Genomic DNA, 17336 nt, shown 5'->3' on the forward strand with positions numbered 1-17336 from the left:
TTATCTTGGCAAAATATTTTCCTGTTGACTATCAGGTAAATGGGCGTATCAATACTCCACGCTAAACTCCGTCTTTAACTTACATGTGAGTTACCAGTCTTACTCTGGTACATCGCTAGGATTTCATGTCGAAAAAAACATATATGCTGCCTACATGTAGGTGCGTGACATGTACTTTATGTCTTTGTCCAGCGTTTTGCTTGTAATTTGCACTTGAGGGATCCGTATCTTACTCTTTATGACCAAAGAAAAACCCACATTGCTCAAAACACTTCATCTCTACATTACAACAAAGGCCCGCCTATAAGTGTCACCTCCAGGCAGTTGTATGTGCACATGGGATCTTAATGTGTGAAAGAGTTACCCGGGTGATTGGCGGTGTCCGGCAAATACGCTCGCAGATGTGCATCACACAGTGACAAATATGGAGTTCAATTCAATAGAGTATAGAGGAAAGTTCATCGACGAGAGGTTTTTGCTTGGTCGCCATTGCCTACCCCACTAGACTCTGACATCCGGTGAGCCGGTCATGCGCAAGACGTCGAATAAAGGTTAGGCGCACGGTGACACGAGGGCATTCACCAAGGGGGCTTCACTTCGTACTTATTCACGAACGAGGACATGTTCTCAAGAAAACACGGGAAAGAAGCGCATGCTCGGACGCACGTTTTGAATTTACTTTGATGGAGAACGTAACAGTCTCCTATGGGGATGGCTCGGTGGGCCATTTTCAAAGTTTCGCCGACTGGCAGAAGCACAAGGCGGAGGTTGCTGATGACGGGCCATCGACTGGGATCCACTCCGGTGCACAGGTGGCTCTCATCGCCCTGTACGCCTTCTCTGCCTTCTTCGCCATTGTCGGGAACAGTATCATCATCGCGGTGGTGTTTATCAGGAAGCGGACGGCCAAGACGAACTGGAACGTGTTCTTCATGAATCTCGCCCTGACAGACATCTTGATGGCGTGTTTCTGTATCCCATTCACATTCACACAGGTGATGCTGGGAGAATGGGTCTTAGGCGAGATCATGTGCCCACTCACTCTCTTCACGCAGGTTCTGACTGTTTCTGTCAGCATCATATCGAATACGGCTATTGGCATAGAAAGGTAAAGTAATAGATGGTGTAGTACAAACACTGAAAAGTCGTAAGATAAACATAAAACCACATATCAGCTTCCTAAAAAATAGTCCTCTTAACTTTATAGATCGAGCAGACGTTTTATGTATCAATAGCAATCCGCGGCAATGTTGTTAAAATCATTTGCTACTCATTCCCTTACTTCTCCCTCTTGGAAATGTCAATGTAACCATCCGCTTTGGTCCCACAAAACCAAGTCAAGTCATGGTTCCAGTCTTTAGAATCTGTTGAGTGAAATCTCAAATTCATCCTAAATCTAGGTCTTCAGCTCAGGAAATCGACTTGGCTCAACCAAACGTTATCTCCTTAAGTATAAAATTTCCGTTTATAATGGCAACGCCAACGGTACTGCCAACGTCGATTGAGCCGCCGGGGGCCCTGTTATGCAAAAGTACATTAAAATTTGACATGTTCTTCATGGTCACTGCCTGATAGGGGACTCACAGATAGTTTTTGATGTTATGATTGTTTCCTGTTAAAGGTACCGTGCGGTCATCCACCCTCTAGAGCCACGCGTCAACACGACCAAAGTTCGCCTGTCCGTGTTTTTCATCTGGGTGGCATGCGCTGTAGTATCTCTTCCTCAGCTTGTTGTCGGAAGGGTAACGCAAGCTATTACGAGCGATGGTAAGCAATATGACATGTAAAACCACACTTATCATATTTCGACTTCCCCTCTTTCGTCCGACGTTTGACATTTTAAAGTGGCCCTATGGCGATCTTCTGGGCCCGTATTCATAAAGCTACTTGAGCTGGTTGTGACTACGTCATCCAATGACCGATTTTGTTATGGAAATTATGACCAATCTTTCTTCATATCGAAGGCCTACAAACGATGAAGTACACAGTTGCAGTAAATGGAAATCATTGAATCTTAATTAACCAATTTTAAAAGATGCAACCTGAGCTCGAACAGGTCTGGCGGGTCGTGTATAATTGTTTGGCGGCACTACTCTTTGTAAAAAAGTGCGGTTATACAAAGAGCATTGCTCAAGTGTCATCAATGGATGTGTAGTCTATAAACAATAAAATGCAGAGACTAATTATTGTTCACATTGTCTAAACTGGGTGAAAAGTCAAACGTTATTTGTATTAGTGTTAATTATCTCTGAGAGCCATCCTAGGTCGCTGACTTTAAGTATCGGCAGAGAAAAGGATTTTGTCGAGATTCTGTATGCTCTGAATAACCTTTGTTTCTTCGCTCCGCTCTGTGGCAACATATAAAAGATCTGTAAGGATGCCTGCAACATTATCATATTCAGAGTGTTCAATAAAAGTACATTTTCTTCAGGCCAACCCGTCCTCTCGTGCAACGAACGCTGGCCGAATCAAGACTACCGCAAGGCCTACACAGTGGTGATGTTGTTCCTTACCTATATCATCCCATTGATCATTCTCGCCGTCAGCTACAGCATCATTGGGGCGACGCTGTGGGAGCGAAAGACCCCTGGGAATGCTAATACAGCCAGAGACGAAAAGCAGGTTGAAGACAAGAAGAAGGTGAGAGTAATTTGAAAAAACATTACTGTACGGGAGGATCACATTGATGTACTGTTTAGGGTGCTATTATATATACAGTCGAAGGTGTACATAGAATAGGAAAAAGCCGGCACTATTTCGAGACATTTTCCTGAGTATAACGATTGATTCATATATATGCCTTTCTGGCTCCCGTGTGTCACATTATAAACGCAGGCGATTTTAACGAAGGGCTAGCTAAGACCATCTCAAAATTGATCATGAATGCATGTAGTCATGATGCCTGCGCGGGATTTATTATTGTAATCACCCTTAGGCTATAAAGGTCACCCAAAATCTGTCGTTCACAATTCCTAGACCAACGGAACACAGGAAAGTTTCTTGCCATTTTTGCAGAGAGACTTGTCACTTGCAGGTGGCGTTAATTAACACTTTCACAGGGTTTTGTGTATGTGTTGGGGTGTTTCACCAGGGGGCTGCTCTTAAAATGAGCCTGGGGGTCTAATTGGATGTCTTCTTCACTTTAAGAGAAATGTTGTTCCCTAAATGTTTGCTATAATCTATTATATATGTTTTCTAAATTGTGTTTTCTCTAATAATTCTAGGTGATCAAAATGTTAATGACAATAGTCATTGTATTCGGCTGTCTCTGGCTACCAATTCACATCATCAATATGATCCTTGACTTCATTCCTTCCTTATTTGATGCCATACCAGTCAACGTCTTTCTCGGGATTTACCTGGCATGTCACTGGCTGGCAATGTCCAATTCGTTTACTAACGTCTTGATCTACTGGGCACTGAATGACAGTTTTCGGGTGAGTAGTCTTACGGTAACTTACACCGTCTTCGGAGGGTCGCAAGAATTAACAGCAAATATTTTAGTGATCTTTAAAAGGATTATTGCGTGCAAGCGGGGGGGGGGGGGGCGCTCCTACATGAAGCTTGGACCAAGGCAATGAAAGTTTATATGAACACCGCGACAGGACGCTGCTGGACTGATCGCGAGTGTCGTTATACATGTAGGGAACTGTTGCGGATTGAGGGGTGCGTAACTCTACTCCCCTCCCCAGGACCCGCACGTGATGACAAAAAGGTTGTTCTTTCACTCTTCACCCCCCTTGAAAACTTTTAATGAATACAATCACATTGGTAAAAACCAAGGTCAGTCTTACGGCATGGACCAAAAATCTCACAGACATTTTTGGTGGTAAAACTCGAAAACGAAATCGCAATTCATGTAGGCCAATGCCATTCTGTTGACAGCCAAAGGAATGATTATCTTGTCACAGAATGTTCTAGAATGTAATCGATGGATGTAAGAAAAGAGTTTATATGTTTCAGTACGACTGCAAGGTCCTCTGGCACGTTCACATTCGGAAGCGACATCTGAGAAGCGGCAGCACATTGAATCAATTCGAATTCAGCAGGAATCCAACATTCCAACGCCAGTCGATCACAACTAATGCAGGTTCATCCATCAGGCTTGGGAACACCAAGAATAATGGCTCGCTAAAGTCGGGATGGAAGTGCCAAAGCTCCGATGAGGAATCCCTGACCTCGTCTACGCCCCGCACACCCATCTCCCCTCACAACCGCGAGCGCATGACATTCACCTTGTAAGTATACGGAACAACTTGAAAAAAGTACATACATCCATCCCTACCGGAAATTCTGCCGGTATGACACCTGAGTTATCAATGCCCCCCCCCCCCCCCCTCCGAAAAACTTATTCAGTACCCTGCCTTTTTTCTGTGTGGCTGTAGAAACAAGTAATTTTATTGTTTTGATTTCAGTGGACAAGTTGATCCCATAATAGAAGTATCGAGCACGTTTAATTCCTCAGAGTGAACTCATATCGGAATTTGATAAATCGAATCCAAATGACTTCGAGCCATATCACCATTCGTAGCCGCTAAACAAGAAGCAGAATGTGACCTTTTTGCCTCCTAATTTCTGTTCAATGTTGGGCAAAGCGCTTTGCTGTTCATCCGTCATTCGAACGATCATCGTTCGGCCTCCGTTGCTGGAGCGACCACATAGTATCCGGTTTGCTAGTCGTCGGGTCTCTGGTGGTCAATGTAAATACTCAAAATGAACTCTGAAGGATGAAAACACAAATTACCAACTCAAAATCAGCAAGTAGGATCTGATATATTGAACCAGTCAACACTAAATATATAAGAACATGGTCAATCAAATTCTCCGCCTCATCCAGAATCTTGCAATGTAGATCTGACACAACAGCTCGACCTTGCTACAGAGAAGACAGTTATAATAAATGTATGTCTTCGATTATCAGATTGAGTCTTGTGTGTTTGAAAGATTCTTGTGTTTATTGGCAACTGTCTCCCACCTTCCCGATATTATTGTGTTGTAGCCTGACAATCATTGTGAGAATTATGTTACAACCTGGTCTACCTGAGGGTGAGACACCTCGACGTGACCACAGAGAAGACAGTTCACAGCCTTGCTGCCAAAGAGACAATGTTGACACCTGGCCTGACTGAAAGTAGACATCCCGATTATTTTTATCGAATTTCCCTCTTCCTCGGTCCCCCAATTCTCATCAGTGGCAAACTCACTACAACGTGTACAAAATGTGCGAAGAAACAGCGTCAATATTTCCACATTTCATGCCGGGACTACTAGTTATTGTCCTCACTAAGGGGTGGCAGCATAGACAATTGACCTGCAACGCACCTGCTGCGTAAGTGGGGTTAACACCATGGATGTAATGCCGAGAGAATTTGCACAGTATATAAGGGTCTCGTTAGGTAGTATATTAATAAGATAGACCACAGATTAAACCAGGTTCATGCTTGCTTTGACTCGATGAATGACGGATCTGAGGGAGCTGGTTCAGGTGTTCCAGCTGTAATTCGTCCCCCGCCCTAAAAACGGGCGATAATTTTAATTTTTAGTAATTGCCTAGTTCAATTTTCTTAGCTCAGATGGCAGCACCAGAGAAGATGAGTGTCGTACGGATATATCAGCTTGGAGGACGTACCGGCGTGTCCTTCAGAAATGACTTCTGTCAATGAGACACTAATACTGAATTGGGTCATAACTTAAGTACGTTTGCATCTCATCAGGCGGGGGGGGCAACGCTGCTGTGGTCTTGATCATAAACATCGGAGAGTTTTATGTGTCTAATTGACCAACCTATGTCTGAAGTCACACACTCTCCGAAGACAGTCACAACCCTGGAGGAGACACTACAGATTGTACATGTATTTTGCTTCATCATTACATCACCGGAGACTGACCCACAGATTACCAGCTCAAAGTCAGCAAGTAGGATCTGACATATTGAACCAGTCAACACTCAATATAAGAACATGGTCAATCAAATTCTCCGCCTCATCCTAGAATCTTGCAATGTAGATCTGACACAACAGCTTGACCTTGCTACAGAGAAGACAATTATAATGTGTGTCTTCGATCTTCAGATTAAGTCTTGTGTGTTTGAAAGATTGTTGTGCTTATTGGCAACTTAGATAGATGCAAATACTGCAACTTGATTGAACATGTATACTGAAGGCTAATATCTCAAGATATGAAACGTGATTTGATCAGATTCCTGGGGGGGGGGGGGGGGGAGGGAGACTGGCATCCTCAGCTTTGGCCGGCAACCAGTCAGACTCACATTTTTCATATTAGGTTGTTGTTCATTACACCCAAGAGGCTCTCTAGAATAGTGAGGCAAACATATTTTCCGCTTTGGCCAAAGTCTATGTGGAAAACATATCACTTTTCAGTGTCGTTATGCCTTCCTATTCATTGGTCTCCAATCAAATAATTGCAATGTTCTTGATGAGCATGGCTGCAACTCCTAGGCAGTTCACTCCTCATCATATGATAAAGTATGTCCTTACTTCGGGAAGGGAAAGGACAGGGCCACTGCATCCAAATTGTAGGGTACATTTTATCAGAAAATGAATTGAAAGACGCCAGTTATCAAGTGACAATAATTTATTGACAACACTTCAACAAAAACATCACACCATTGAGTATCTGGTAAATTGAGGCTTATTGAAATATAACAGGAGTTTGAGGTGAAACCTACAAAGGGTGTACATTGTACATGTATCTACATGTTCTACCTGAGCAGAGTAGAAAACTGTGGGATACACATATTATAGGCCTACCTCCACCTCGATTTACATATTGGTTACTCAATAGTACATGTAGTTTGTAAGTCTGAACTGGAACATGTAACTCAGTACCTTTATACATGAAGTTCTCAACTAGTAACTCAATACCTTTGTAGATGAAATGAATTGGGATTTATACCCTCACTGAATACCTTTATGCATGAAGTTCTGAACTGGTAACTCAAGAGTACCTTTATACATACACAGCGTCGATGGGTTTAAGCTGCTTGAAGCATGTCTCTTAAACACACGCCTATGCATCGAAAATTGGACACAACCAGCTTAATTACATCGACACGGTACTATCTGTACATATCAACACACTTTCTATACACTCTCAATGTTTTATGTACAACGAATGATAAATAATGAATGTAAATAAATACACCTCTACAAATAATCTACATTTAGTTGTTTTTGGTTTCGAATGACTGAGAGCTATATGGTGATTGTGGGTTCATTCTCACCCGTTAATACGTTGACCCTGGTGCAAGAGTTTGTACAAGACCTAGCAAATGATGAGAGAAATGGCACAAACTCCTGCCATAAGAACAATATAGCTTAGACATTAGAACTGAAGTCTAGGAATGGCAGATACAAAGCTGTGCAATAATGGCAGTTTTACCTCATACGAGCTCACACAGATGATCAATGGGTTAACCTGGGTAGGTTGACGACTTCAGCCTCAACAATACGATATCTGAAATCCCCAATTTTATTTCAAGTTTCTGTGTCTCGGATTCTCAATATTGGAATTAAATATGGAATGTACATACATGTGGCATTTTGCAATATTGATATCACTAACAAAGTAGTTTTGTCACCAATTGCTTTCGAAGGTGTCAACACGTCTGGCCCCAGCACCTTGCAGCAGTTCCCATGAAGTGATAAATAATTGCACAGTTGCCCCATTTAGTCACAATACACTGCACTCCTCTGTTAGAGTGCAGCACTTGATGGCATCAAAAGACATGATGCCCAGTACCCGCAGCACTTGATGGCATCAAAAGACATGATGCCCAGTACCCGCAGCACTTGATGGCATCAAAAGACATGATGCCCAGTACCCGCAGCACTTGATGGCATCAAAAGACATGATGCCCAGTACCCGCAGCACTTGATGGCATCAAAAGACATGATGCCCAGTACCCGCAGCACTTGATGGCATCAAAAGACATGATGCCCAGTACCCGCAGCACTTGATGGCATCAAAAGACATGATGCCCAGTACCCGCAGCACTTGATGGCATCAAAACACATGATGCCTAGAACTTGCAGCACTTGATGGCATCAAAAGACATGATGCCCAGTACCCACAGCACTTGATGGCATCAAAAGACATGATGCCCAGTACCCGCAGCACTTGATGGCATCAAAAGACATGATGCCCAGTACCCGCAGCACTTGATGGCATCAAAAGACATGATGCCCAGTACCCGCAGCACTTGATGGCATCAAAAGACATGATGCCCAGTACCCGCAGCACTTGATGGCATCAAAAGACATGATGCCCAGTACCCGCAGCACTTGATGGCATCAAAAGACATGATGCCCAGTACCCGCAGCACTTGATGGCATCAAAAGACATGATGCCCAGTACCCGCATTTACTGATTTTACCCAAACCCATCTCTTCTAGAGATATCATCAATACATTTTGTTCCCAAGAACATCCATATCTTTTTAAGAGACTTGGCTGGCAGTAGCATAATATAAGGCCGGGCAAAATTTAAAACTATTTCTTGTCCATAGCTCTTTTCAAAATTTGGGCGGGGAGGGGCCCTGAACAACCCTGCCCAGCTCACGATCAAATTGTCTATTCCGTACTAATGAGATTCATCTCGCTAGTTGGCGTTGTTGGTTCCTCAGCCACCTCAAGCACTTCATCGTCATCTTCGTCCTCCTCATCATTAAACTGGTTTGATTTATCATAAGTGAACGTGCTGCGGGAAAGATCAACTTCAATGGGGAAGACGTCAGCCTCCTTTAAGACCACATGACATTCAGTGTGATACTTGGACATAGCTGCCACCAATCTTTGCAATTGGAACACAATATCTTGGACTGAAAGAGATAAAATGGTTAATTTGTAATAATACAGTGTAATGATCTTTTCAGCATTTCTGGAGCGCTCATACTTAATTCCCACTTGATTCAATTAAGATCTGGCTCAAAAGCGCTTGCTCTACATGTATCATCACCCTAGCTATAGACCTTTAAATTCCTAATACAGCTAACATGCTTTTGAACAACCCATCCCTGTGGTCACAACCACTTGCATTTCATGATGGTATAAATCAACATTAACATTCAAAGACACAAACAATCATCTCATAGCTTAATATGTTTGTGACATCCGTATCAACTGCTGTCGCAAAATAACAAGATTAAACGTACCATGTTTGTTGTCGAGCAGCTCGATCTTGACGAGGACGTCACTCCTCATCTTGGCAAATCTTGTCCGCGCATCCTGACGACATCGTAGCACCAATCTGCAAGACAATTTGAACACTCTTCATTGAAAATACGGAAACATTTGCAGGAGCAGCAACACCACACTATTTTAACATCATTATTCGTCCTGACCCTCTGATCTGAAGAATCTCAAAGCCAGGTATTAGAGAGAAGTATTTTACCTGTATTCATAATTTCCTGTCTCCACCCGGTATAATGGTTCTTGTAAGGCAGCGTAACTGTATTCTTCATCATCCATTTCCTTCACCTTCAGGCAGTACGACTAAAAGAGCAATTGTATTGTGATATGATCTCAAAGAAAGTCATAAACCTGCCATTTGAAGAAGCTCACTGGCAGCTTACCAACAAAGATCATGTCAATACATGTAAACTTTGACAATTCATTAACCTTTAAATAGGACTACTTCTCTCTCTGGCCTACCAAAATAGATATGACTACTCTCTAACGAAAACTGATTCTACCTCTGTAACCAGACACCTCTCCATAACAGACACTCTGAAACAGCATTGTCAAGCTCAAGGGCAACCAACCCTACTCAGCACCATAGGAAGAAGTGTCCATCATAGAATCTATGATGGCTCATCGTAGAATCTCTGATGACTATTGCAATCCATGTTAGATTCTGTGATAGAGTTACGGTCATGATATTCTATACTGTGGGTTCTATTGTGTGGAAACATCAAAGTATAAAGCCTTGAGAGTTAGTCTACAGCAACTGAAGGAGTACTTACCAAATACTCAAACTTGGCATCCAGATATTTCTTGATGGTGAGACGAGTGTCGGGCACTGCTTTGTTTAGATATGTATTCAAATCACTGATCATCTGAAAAGATTAGTTCACTCATTCAAATATTTTGTAAATCACATGGAATCTCGAGGTTCTTGAGGCTGCGGGATCTGCTAGTTTTGTTTTGGTATCAGGGATTTTAAACACATTGTGACCAAGGGTGAACAGATCTACCACATAAGGATAGAGTATACTCAATATGTGACTCGCTCTACCAAAACTAGGCGCTTGTCGCATCTGAACTTGACAGGTTGATACGGACTTGTTGTTCATTTCCCTATTGTAGACCTTTTGTGAAATCTATTACAAACTGATTTGGTTACATTTCACCAAAGGTCTACAATAGGGAAATGAACAACAAGTCCGTATCAACCTGTCAAGTTCAGATGCGACAAGCGCCTAGTTTTGGTAGAGCGGGTCACATATGCCAGAGGACTCATGCTGCCTATACTCACAGGTTTCACGGTCTTCAACATGGTGATGGCATATCGCTCAATCTTTCTGTGGGCTTCACCAAAGATGGTGAACGCTTCACTGGCAGTGGGCTGAGGTTCCCGTACTCCTATACTGGCAAATACTTCACCAAATTCTGTAAGAGAAAGTTATGACAAGTGTTGATGTCACTCTTCAGGACTGAAGATAGTATGAAGGCAAATCTGAGACAGTTTATTTCACTGCATGCCATTCAAAAGATGTTCAAGAGCTCACCTCTATGTGTTTGTGATAAATCAAAGAATGCCTTCAGCAATCGTTTGGTATTTTCCATCATGCCTTTATACATGCCGGCCGTCTTCTCCAATTCCTCAAGCTTCTTCACAAGGCCATCTGAAAGAAGATAATTTGTTTTCACAAATATTTTATCAGAGTTAACTTTTGAAACTTTGAAAGGCTGTACTCCGTTACTTAGATTAACGCTATCTCAATTCATTCACAAACAATCTGTGGAAATGTAAGATGAGACTCATTTGTCATCCATATGTACATCACTGTCCAAAGGGTGTTGGTCAACTTGATAGTGTTCTGCCCACAGCAGCTCACTGCTCAGCCGTATCAGCATAGGTTGGTTTTTTTGAAACTTTTGGTTCATAACAAAGAAATAGCTCAAAACCTTATGAAATGTACTTACCGTTGCAGAGAATAGCCCTACTCAGACCCAAGGCATCAGCCGTCCCAGAATGCATGTTCTCCACCACCCGATGTTTCACCTTCTTGAGGACTGAAATATTTACCATAGATCAACATATGATGTAGCTGTTCAGACATGCTCATAAACACATTCTTTATAAATGCCATAAAAGCAACATTACTCTTTGCCAATGTCACCCCAAAATTTTCACAGATGGGAGTTCAAATAATTGAAAATCATAAAGATGTGTACATCCAGTTTAGCAACAGGTGAGTCTGTTCTGGTGAGGATTTTGGCAGCCCAGCTTCTTCCCCACATTCAACCAAGCCATACTCAACTTCAACATTGAGACCTACCAATATCAAGTGTTTTGCCCTGCTTTGGATCAGCATGAAGTTTGTTGTAGTTGATTGTGACTTCCGCCTTAAATCAAGAAGAGACATGTCATCAGACTGGGGAGATCTTCTAACTTTGAATTGTCAAAAATAATGTTTTTTTTGTTTTTTAATGGCAGTTTTTATTTAGCCTGGCACTTTCCACTGGCACTGACCAGGGTCTGTCCCAAAGTACTTCATTACAACTGAATTCATTGTCATATGCATTTGGCTCTCCAAACATAGAGTTAACAGCAAGTTTTAAACGTAATGAATTCAAATGCGCTTTAGCTTTCGAAATGCAAAGTTTATCATGCACGGCAAGATAACATATGATAAATTCAATGCCGATTTGATTGGCTTCAGCTGTGTTGGATGAGGTTTTGAGAGAAACACCTGGTGTCATCAATTGATAAGAACAATATGTGAGAGTATATTTCATTCCTGGATAGAACCACCATATTTCAACCCCCAGTATGGGACAAACTACATAATATGTACATTGTTACAATACATGCGAATTGAAAAAATTGCAAGGGCCATAAAAGGCATAATACCAGCTCAGTCTTATCTAGCTTTGGATATGTTGAACTCAACTTGGTGGAGATGTCCTTCACACTCCAGATTCATGAAGGTGATTTAAGGGGAAAAGCAGCCATGATCCTTTGAAGGCATTAAGAAATGTCCCAAAGGCCACAGGAAGACCTGCCCAGCCCAAATTTACATTTGGGTGCACAAACTTAGATACAGGTATTCTAAAAGTTTACAACAGTCACCAAGTGTGTGAGTTTTACCTTGACTCCCTGTATCATCCGAGCCACTTCCACCTTGGTCCTCCCCTTGACTGACTGACCAGCAACTCCGACAATCTCATCTCCTGATGCCAGTGTCCCCTCCTTCGCAGCTGGGGTGTTATCGAACACCTGGACAACGTACAGACATGGGCATAAGGGGGCGCCACCACCAATGCTGATACCGATCAGGTTTTGGGAATCCTTCTTGAGTTTGACAGATCCTGAGGACACTGTCATGCCCCTGTGCCGATTTAAACAAGGAGAGAATATGTTAGGTTTGATTGAAGTGAAAGTGTATCCACCAAGTGATTACAGAGAACCTCACTGGAAATAAAACCACAACATTTCACACGATCTCTTCATGCAGCGATAATCATACATGTAGCTCATCAACAAAATCATTTCTATTGACACTGTAACTATCTCCCCTATTATTTCATGTTTCCTAGGTTTGGATGGCCTAGCTTGTTTGGTTTTCTGGCTCTGCCATGTCGTATGGTTGCACAGTGTAAAACTTATATCTCAACCAAACTCGATGGGAGAGGCCCCTCGCCATATGCCTCGCTGGATAAGCATCTCGGAATACAAAACACCTTTAAATAGATCTGAACTTTACTTCACTTTGATCATACAACCACTTTCCCAAACATGCAAATGTTTACATCACAACAAGCTTTTTGCTTTTTTATTGTAATGTCTTCCAGTTCCAATCAACTAATCAATAGTTATGGTCCAAATATGCCAGAAAATGGCTCAAGAGGCAATGTCTGGCATCAGACCATGAAGACCTGTTGTAAAGATGTTTTGCTTTCCTGACCCCAGGTGGAGCATGCACATCTGGCAAAACCTTCCAATCTACCTACATTCTATTTTCCCATGGTAATGGCACATATTTATCAGTGTTAGTCAAGAAACCGTCCATATCATCCTGTTCCAAGGGGACATAGTCATGGTCATAATCCTTCTTTCTTGACATTTTAGAGCCGTGGTCACCTAGTGCAAAAAATGACCAAATATCATAGATGATGTTGAGAAAATTTCATCACAACCACAGTTCAAGCAAAGTCACCACATAATCTCTGGACTAAGACAGGCATCACACTGAATTTGATTTGATCGAATTGTTGTGCATACTCCAACAGTCCAAGTCCTTTGTGTGGTATTCCATATGATTGTTCAGCTCCCCACTTTGCAGATGATTGCTAATACATGGGCATACAATATAGGCCTGCTGAGCGTTCCACCCTGTTATCTAATGAGCATAGGCCTAGTAAAAGCTGATCATCCAACCATTATGCACCCAGACAGCTGCTGGTCCCATTATGATAATCACACTGTGAAAATCATTTCCGGGCCTAAATATTCATGATAAATGCCTCGTTCTCAAGGATTCACATGCCTTGTTTAGTCATCATTATAGTAATTAGTATTAGTATACGGCACAGTGCCCACCTGGTACTTTGATGAACTAGAATTTATCATTACAATACTATTGCTATATCGAATCATATATTTTCTTACTAGCAGTCTACTTGTACATTCAATCAAGCACAAAATAATTTTATTTGTTTTATGTCATTTTTTTGTTACTGGACAAGTATGCTGAGCTCTGCAGTTTGCTTACAATAAACATCCTTTTTTGTCCTTTGATGGGCCAATTTCCCCCAAATAATGAGTAAATTGGTTTCCCTTCTGTACTGTAATGTTTTCCCACCAACATGATCAAGTCCTGGGGTAGTTGCCTGACATCATGATTGCCCAGACTGTAAATGATGGTAATGATAAATGATACATGTAGTGCCCCCCCCCCTCCCCCGCACAGCTCTTCTCCACAGGTACAATACATGAAGAACCTCCCTTAGTGGACATACCTCTGTCAGCAGGACACCCCTTTACTCCCAAACACAATTGGAACCTCAACATAGTGGCACATAATAATGGCTCACCCGGCCTTGAGAGAAGGATATTCCTTGGAAAATAAACCTCCAGGTGCAGAGTTAACATCAAGATGATATAGACAGATTACAGAAAGTTACATGCAACACGTCTGACCTCCAATCAGATGTTCCTGGGTTTCAATTGAACCTAAAACGTCTTTTCGTCTTTTACAATTTACCCATGTTTAGAATATCAAAACGTTAGTGCTATAGCAGTAAGTAGCGTATGGGCTGGCGTACCGATTTCCCCGACTCAAATACCGGTATCTATACAAAAACGGCCCAAAAACCCTAACCAATCTTAACAAACTGGAGTCCATGAGTATAGACTCTGAATCCGGGCGCAAGCCGCAGAGAGCCGAGCGAGCGGGCCACTCCAGTCCAGAGGATATTTCGGATTTCAAGGCTTTGTGCATGCGTAATGTGCGCGTGTGTGTATGTGTGTATATGCACATGCCACTGAATCAGGTGTCAAAATGTTGTAAAAGTGTTCAGCAGTTGTTCAGGCCGGTTTAGGGGAGGGCGGAAGAAATCGTTTTGGCCTCCCTACTCACCCTAGGGCAGGCCTAGTCCCTTGGCTTGGGACCTCTGCTCTGCCTGTCATGTCTGTGGCTTCCTTCTCCTTCTTCTACCTTTTAACCCCTTACTGACCTTTGATTCAGTGGCCTGTGTGGTGTACAATTGTGACTGTTTTTACATGCATACATAAGCCAGGGTATTGTGCATACGTGTGTTACTGTGTGTGTGAACTTGTTAGTAGTGTAAGTTTGTATGTACGTAGGCCTTTTTTTCATGTCACTTCAAGGCATAATCAGAGAATTAAAAAACACTCATCTGCAAAATCGGATTCAACTACTTACATTTTGTCTTCTTCTAGCTCATAGTCCATCATGATTCAGTATTTGAACAGAAAAAGGAAAAAATATGATGAGAAAATATTTTATTAAAGCACCGGAAGTGGTACGAAACCAACTGCGCATGCGTTCGTACCCTGACTGGTACTTTCTTGGCACTCGGAGCACGAAATGTTTTGTGGCTTCATTATTTTTGACAAATAAAACCTATTTATTCAATTATTGCGTGTGGAAAACTGGTGAAATTCGGCAGGATTAAATTCCTCTTCAGTGCCGAAATAATTCAACAAATTTCATGTGGTTAGATCAAACTGTCTTAACTCCAACCTCTAACTTCTAAGAATTAGAATGTGTCTATTTTCATATCTTTTCTTCACAGTTTCAGTATGAGTAGGCCTAGCCTATTTGTGTAATGAATGTCAGAATGAAGTATATTTTCTATCATTCCAGTTTAAGTATGTGTACACCTTCACTACTCGATCTTCCTTGGGAGGATGTAATTTATCGTCATATCCTTATCCACCTGGAATGGAAGGCACTTTTCAGACTGAGACAAGTCAGTAAAGAATGCAAGAACTTAGTAGAAGACTATTTTTCTGTTATTCGCGTACTGGACTTCAGTACCGATAATGCGATCATTGCCTCAAAAATAAATGCTGAGATATTTAGTCTATTTGCTGATAAATGTCATTCTGTGAGGACACTGCTGCTGCCAGATTCAGGAGATTGGTTGACAGACGTTATTCTTGTGCCATTTTTAGAGTCAAACCCTCACTTAAAACATCTTGACTTAACTGAGTGCTCAAGTGTCGGCAATGGAAGTATGCATGCTGTGTCATTGTACTCGCACAAACTTAAGAAACTTGTGCTCAAGGATTGCCATTGGCTAAATGGTGCGGCTTTGAGTGGAATTGCCATGAGTTGCATGGAGATGGAGTATGTTGATCTGACTGGCTGCTGGACGGTCAATGATGAGGCGTTGGTGGCACTTCTTATTCACTGTAAAAAGTAAGTGAAATATTCCACAAAAAATGAGGCTGCAACTACAAATTCTTTGATCATCCTTTTTGATAGCCTAGAGTAAGACATGTTTCAAAAGTCTATAATATAGACTTTTGAAACATGTCTTACTTACTTACTTACTTATTTTTAACATCGGTATACAAATCAAAACTTTTCTCTTCAGGATAAAGTGCCTCTCCATTGGCAACATCTATGGTATCACAGATAATTCAGCGCGATACCTCTCCATGTGCGGACAGCTTACTCATTTAAACATTAGGGGGTGTTGGAGAATAGGGAATGAAACAATTAGGTAAGAGGTGGTGCCTAGCATAAACAAGCCTCTCCTGGATAGCCAATGCTGCAGGCTAGACCGTCCTTCAATATTCAAAATGTGTTTTTCCCACGTCAGTATTCAAGTAGTTGTAATCTCGGGAGGGTGGTTTGCGGATGTCGACTATAAGACTTGGACAGGGTCTTGTGCTGCAGGTGTATTAACATGTCCATGTAATCATTGTAATTAAAGCTTGTCTCCTCTTTTCAGACTTATTGCCAAATATTGTGGCAAACTTGAATCTGTCCAACTGCGGGAGTGTACAGGGATTAATGAGGCAAGTATACAACGTCTTCGGGCTAGGAACATGAAGATAGATGTCCCTGCTATTTTCGTGAGACGACGGTAGCAGGTTGGAATTGAGTGACTGATGTTTGAACTGTTCAAGCAAGCTGTGATTGTGACTCTCAAGTCATCATGATGAACAAGGATACAAAGCTATTTTGATTTCCACTTAAGATTCTCTTTACCAAAAACAAATTGGTGTATGTGACAGACTTCCTTCTATCGACATGCCAAAAAGATCTACAGTGAGTGGTCAACTCAGCACTATAGCTTTGTATGTTTGTCCGCTGTGGTCATGGAAAGAAATGCGATTGGAAAGCATAATCAAATTGGGTATGTCTGTAAGTGGGTTCGATTATTGTACTCGTGATATATGTAGGTTTGTCAAATTGTGTTCAAGATTTTATTTGCAATAAAAGATGTATTACAATGTAGTAGCATTAAAATGGTTCTTTAAAAATGTTGTTAGATCTTACTTGATATCCTACACATTCAATCTAGATTGCAATGTTGTCATAGCGGAAGGTGTTAGTGCCCATGTTGTATTTGGTCAGCAGGCATATCATGCCATCCTCCAGCCAATCAGCAATG

At 41.8% G+C, this 17336-nt stretch overlaps 3 protein-coding genes across 7 annotated transcripts; 2 read left to right on the top strand and 1 right to left on the bottom strand.

Moving 5' to 3' along the window:
• The first annotated feature begins 683 nt into the window (after nucleotides 1–683).
• LOC135496788 (RYamide receptor-like) lies at nucleotides 684–4618 on the top strand. Its single transcript, XM_064786305.1, has 6 exons — nucleotides 684–1108; nucleotides 1622–1767; nucleotides 2432–2640; nucleotides 3225–3437; nucleotides 3964–4238; nucleotides 4416–4618. The coding sequence occupies exons 1-6, from the start codon at nucleotides 684–686 to the stop codon at nucleotides 4468–4470; spliced, it is 1323 nt and encodes a 440-aa protein (XP_064642375.1). The 3' UTR covers nucleotides 4471–4618.
• Nucleotides 4619–8098: 3480 nt separating this feature from the next.
• Nucleotides 8099–15238, bottom strand: LOC135484271 (PRKCA-binding protein-like). Of its 2 annotated transcripts, none has more exons than XM_064765598.1 (10): nucleotides 15131–15238; nucleotides 12334–12574; nucleotides 11522–11588; nucleotides 11166–11255; nucleotides 10748–10864; nucleotides 10495–10628; nucleotides 9983–10075; nucleotides 9412–9512; nucleotides 9173–9267; nucleotides 8099–8839 (listed from the first exon to the last, which is right to left on the bottom strand). In XM_064765598.1, exons 1-10 carry the CDS (start codon nucleotides 15160–15162, stop codon nucleotides 8592–8594), a joined length of 1218 nt encoding a protein of 405 aa, XP_064621668.1. In that variant the 5' UTR covers nucleotides 15163–15238; the 3' UTR covers nucleotides 8099–8591. The 2 variants fall into 2 exon arrangements, with proteins under 2 accessions (XP_064621668.1, XP_064621660.1); XM_064765590.1 differs by lacking the exon at nucleotides 15131–15238 and adding an exon at nucleotides 13197–13740.
• A 13-nt stretch (nucleotides 15239–15251) lies between these two features.
• On the top strand, nucleotides 15252–17177 carry LOC135484284 (F-box/LRR-repeat protein 15-like). 4 transcript variants are annotated; one of them, XM_064765620.1, is made up of 4 exons: nucleotides 15252–15424; nucleotides 15575–16132; nucleotides 16311–16439; nucleotides 16671–17177. In XM_064765620.1, the coding sequence occupies exons 1-4, from the start codon at nucleotides 15420–15422 to the stop codon at nucleotides 16807–16809; spliced, it is 831 nt and encodes a 276-aa protein (XP_064621690.1). In that variant the 5' UTR covers nucleotides 15252–15419; the 3' UTR covers nucleotides 16810–17177. The 4 variants fall into 4 exon arrangements, with proteins under 4 accessions (XP_064621690.1, XP_064621699.1, XP_064621708.1 ...); XM_064765629.1 differs by having other exon boundaries at nucleotides 15252–15363; XM_064765638.1 differs by having other exon boundaries at nucleotides 15284–15297.
• Nucleotides 17178–17336: the final 159 nt, after the last annotated feature.

Source organism: Lineus longissimus, chromosome 1 (genome assembly GCF_910592395.1).
Source record: "Lineus longissimus chromosome 1, tnLinLong1.2, whole genome shotgun sequence".
Taxonomy (NCBI): domain Eukaryota; kingdom Metazoa; phylum Nemertea; class Pilidiophora; order Heteronemertea; family Lineidae; genus Lineus; species Lineus longissimus.

Bases quoted from the DNA above. Each gene is read 5' to 3' on its own strand.
- LOC135496788 (XM_064786305.1), top strand. From the start codon at position 684: ATGGAGAACGTAACAGTCTCCTATGGGGATGGCTCGGTGGGCCATTTT. The intron at 2,641-3,224 runs GTGAGAGTAATT...TAATAATTCTAG, and splicing joins AGGTTGAAGACAAGAAGAAG to GTGATCAAAATGTTAATGAC. The intron at 3,438-3,963 runs GTGAGTAGTCTT...TATATGTTTCAG, and splicing joins CACTGAATGACAGTTTTCGG to TACGACTGCAAGGTCCTCTG.
- LOC135484271 (XM_064765590.1), bottom strand. From the start codon at position 13,309: ATGTCAAGAAAGAAGGATTATGACCATGACTATGTCCCCTTGGAACAG. The intron at 10,629-10,747 runs GTGAGCTCTTGA...TTTCTCTTACAG, and splicing joins TTTATCACAAACACATAGAG to AATTTGGTGAAGTATTTGCC. The intron at 10,076-10,494 runs GTGAGTATAGGC...TAATCTTTTCAG, and splicing joins TGTTGAAGACCGTGAAACCT to ATGATCAGTGATTTGAATAC.
- LOC135484284 (XM_064765611.1), top strand. From the start codon at position 15,537: ATGAATGTCAGAATGAAGTATATTTTCTATCATTCCAGTTTAAGTATG. The intron at 16,133-16,310 runs GTAAGTGAAATA...TTTTCTCTTCAG, and splicing joins CTTCTTATTCACTGTAAAAA to GATAAAGTGCCTCTCCATTG. The intron at 16,440-16,670 runs GTAAGAGGTGGT...TCCTCTTTTCAG, and splicing joins ATAGGGAATGAAACAATTAG to ACTTATTGCCAAATATTGTG.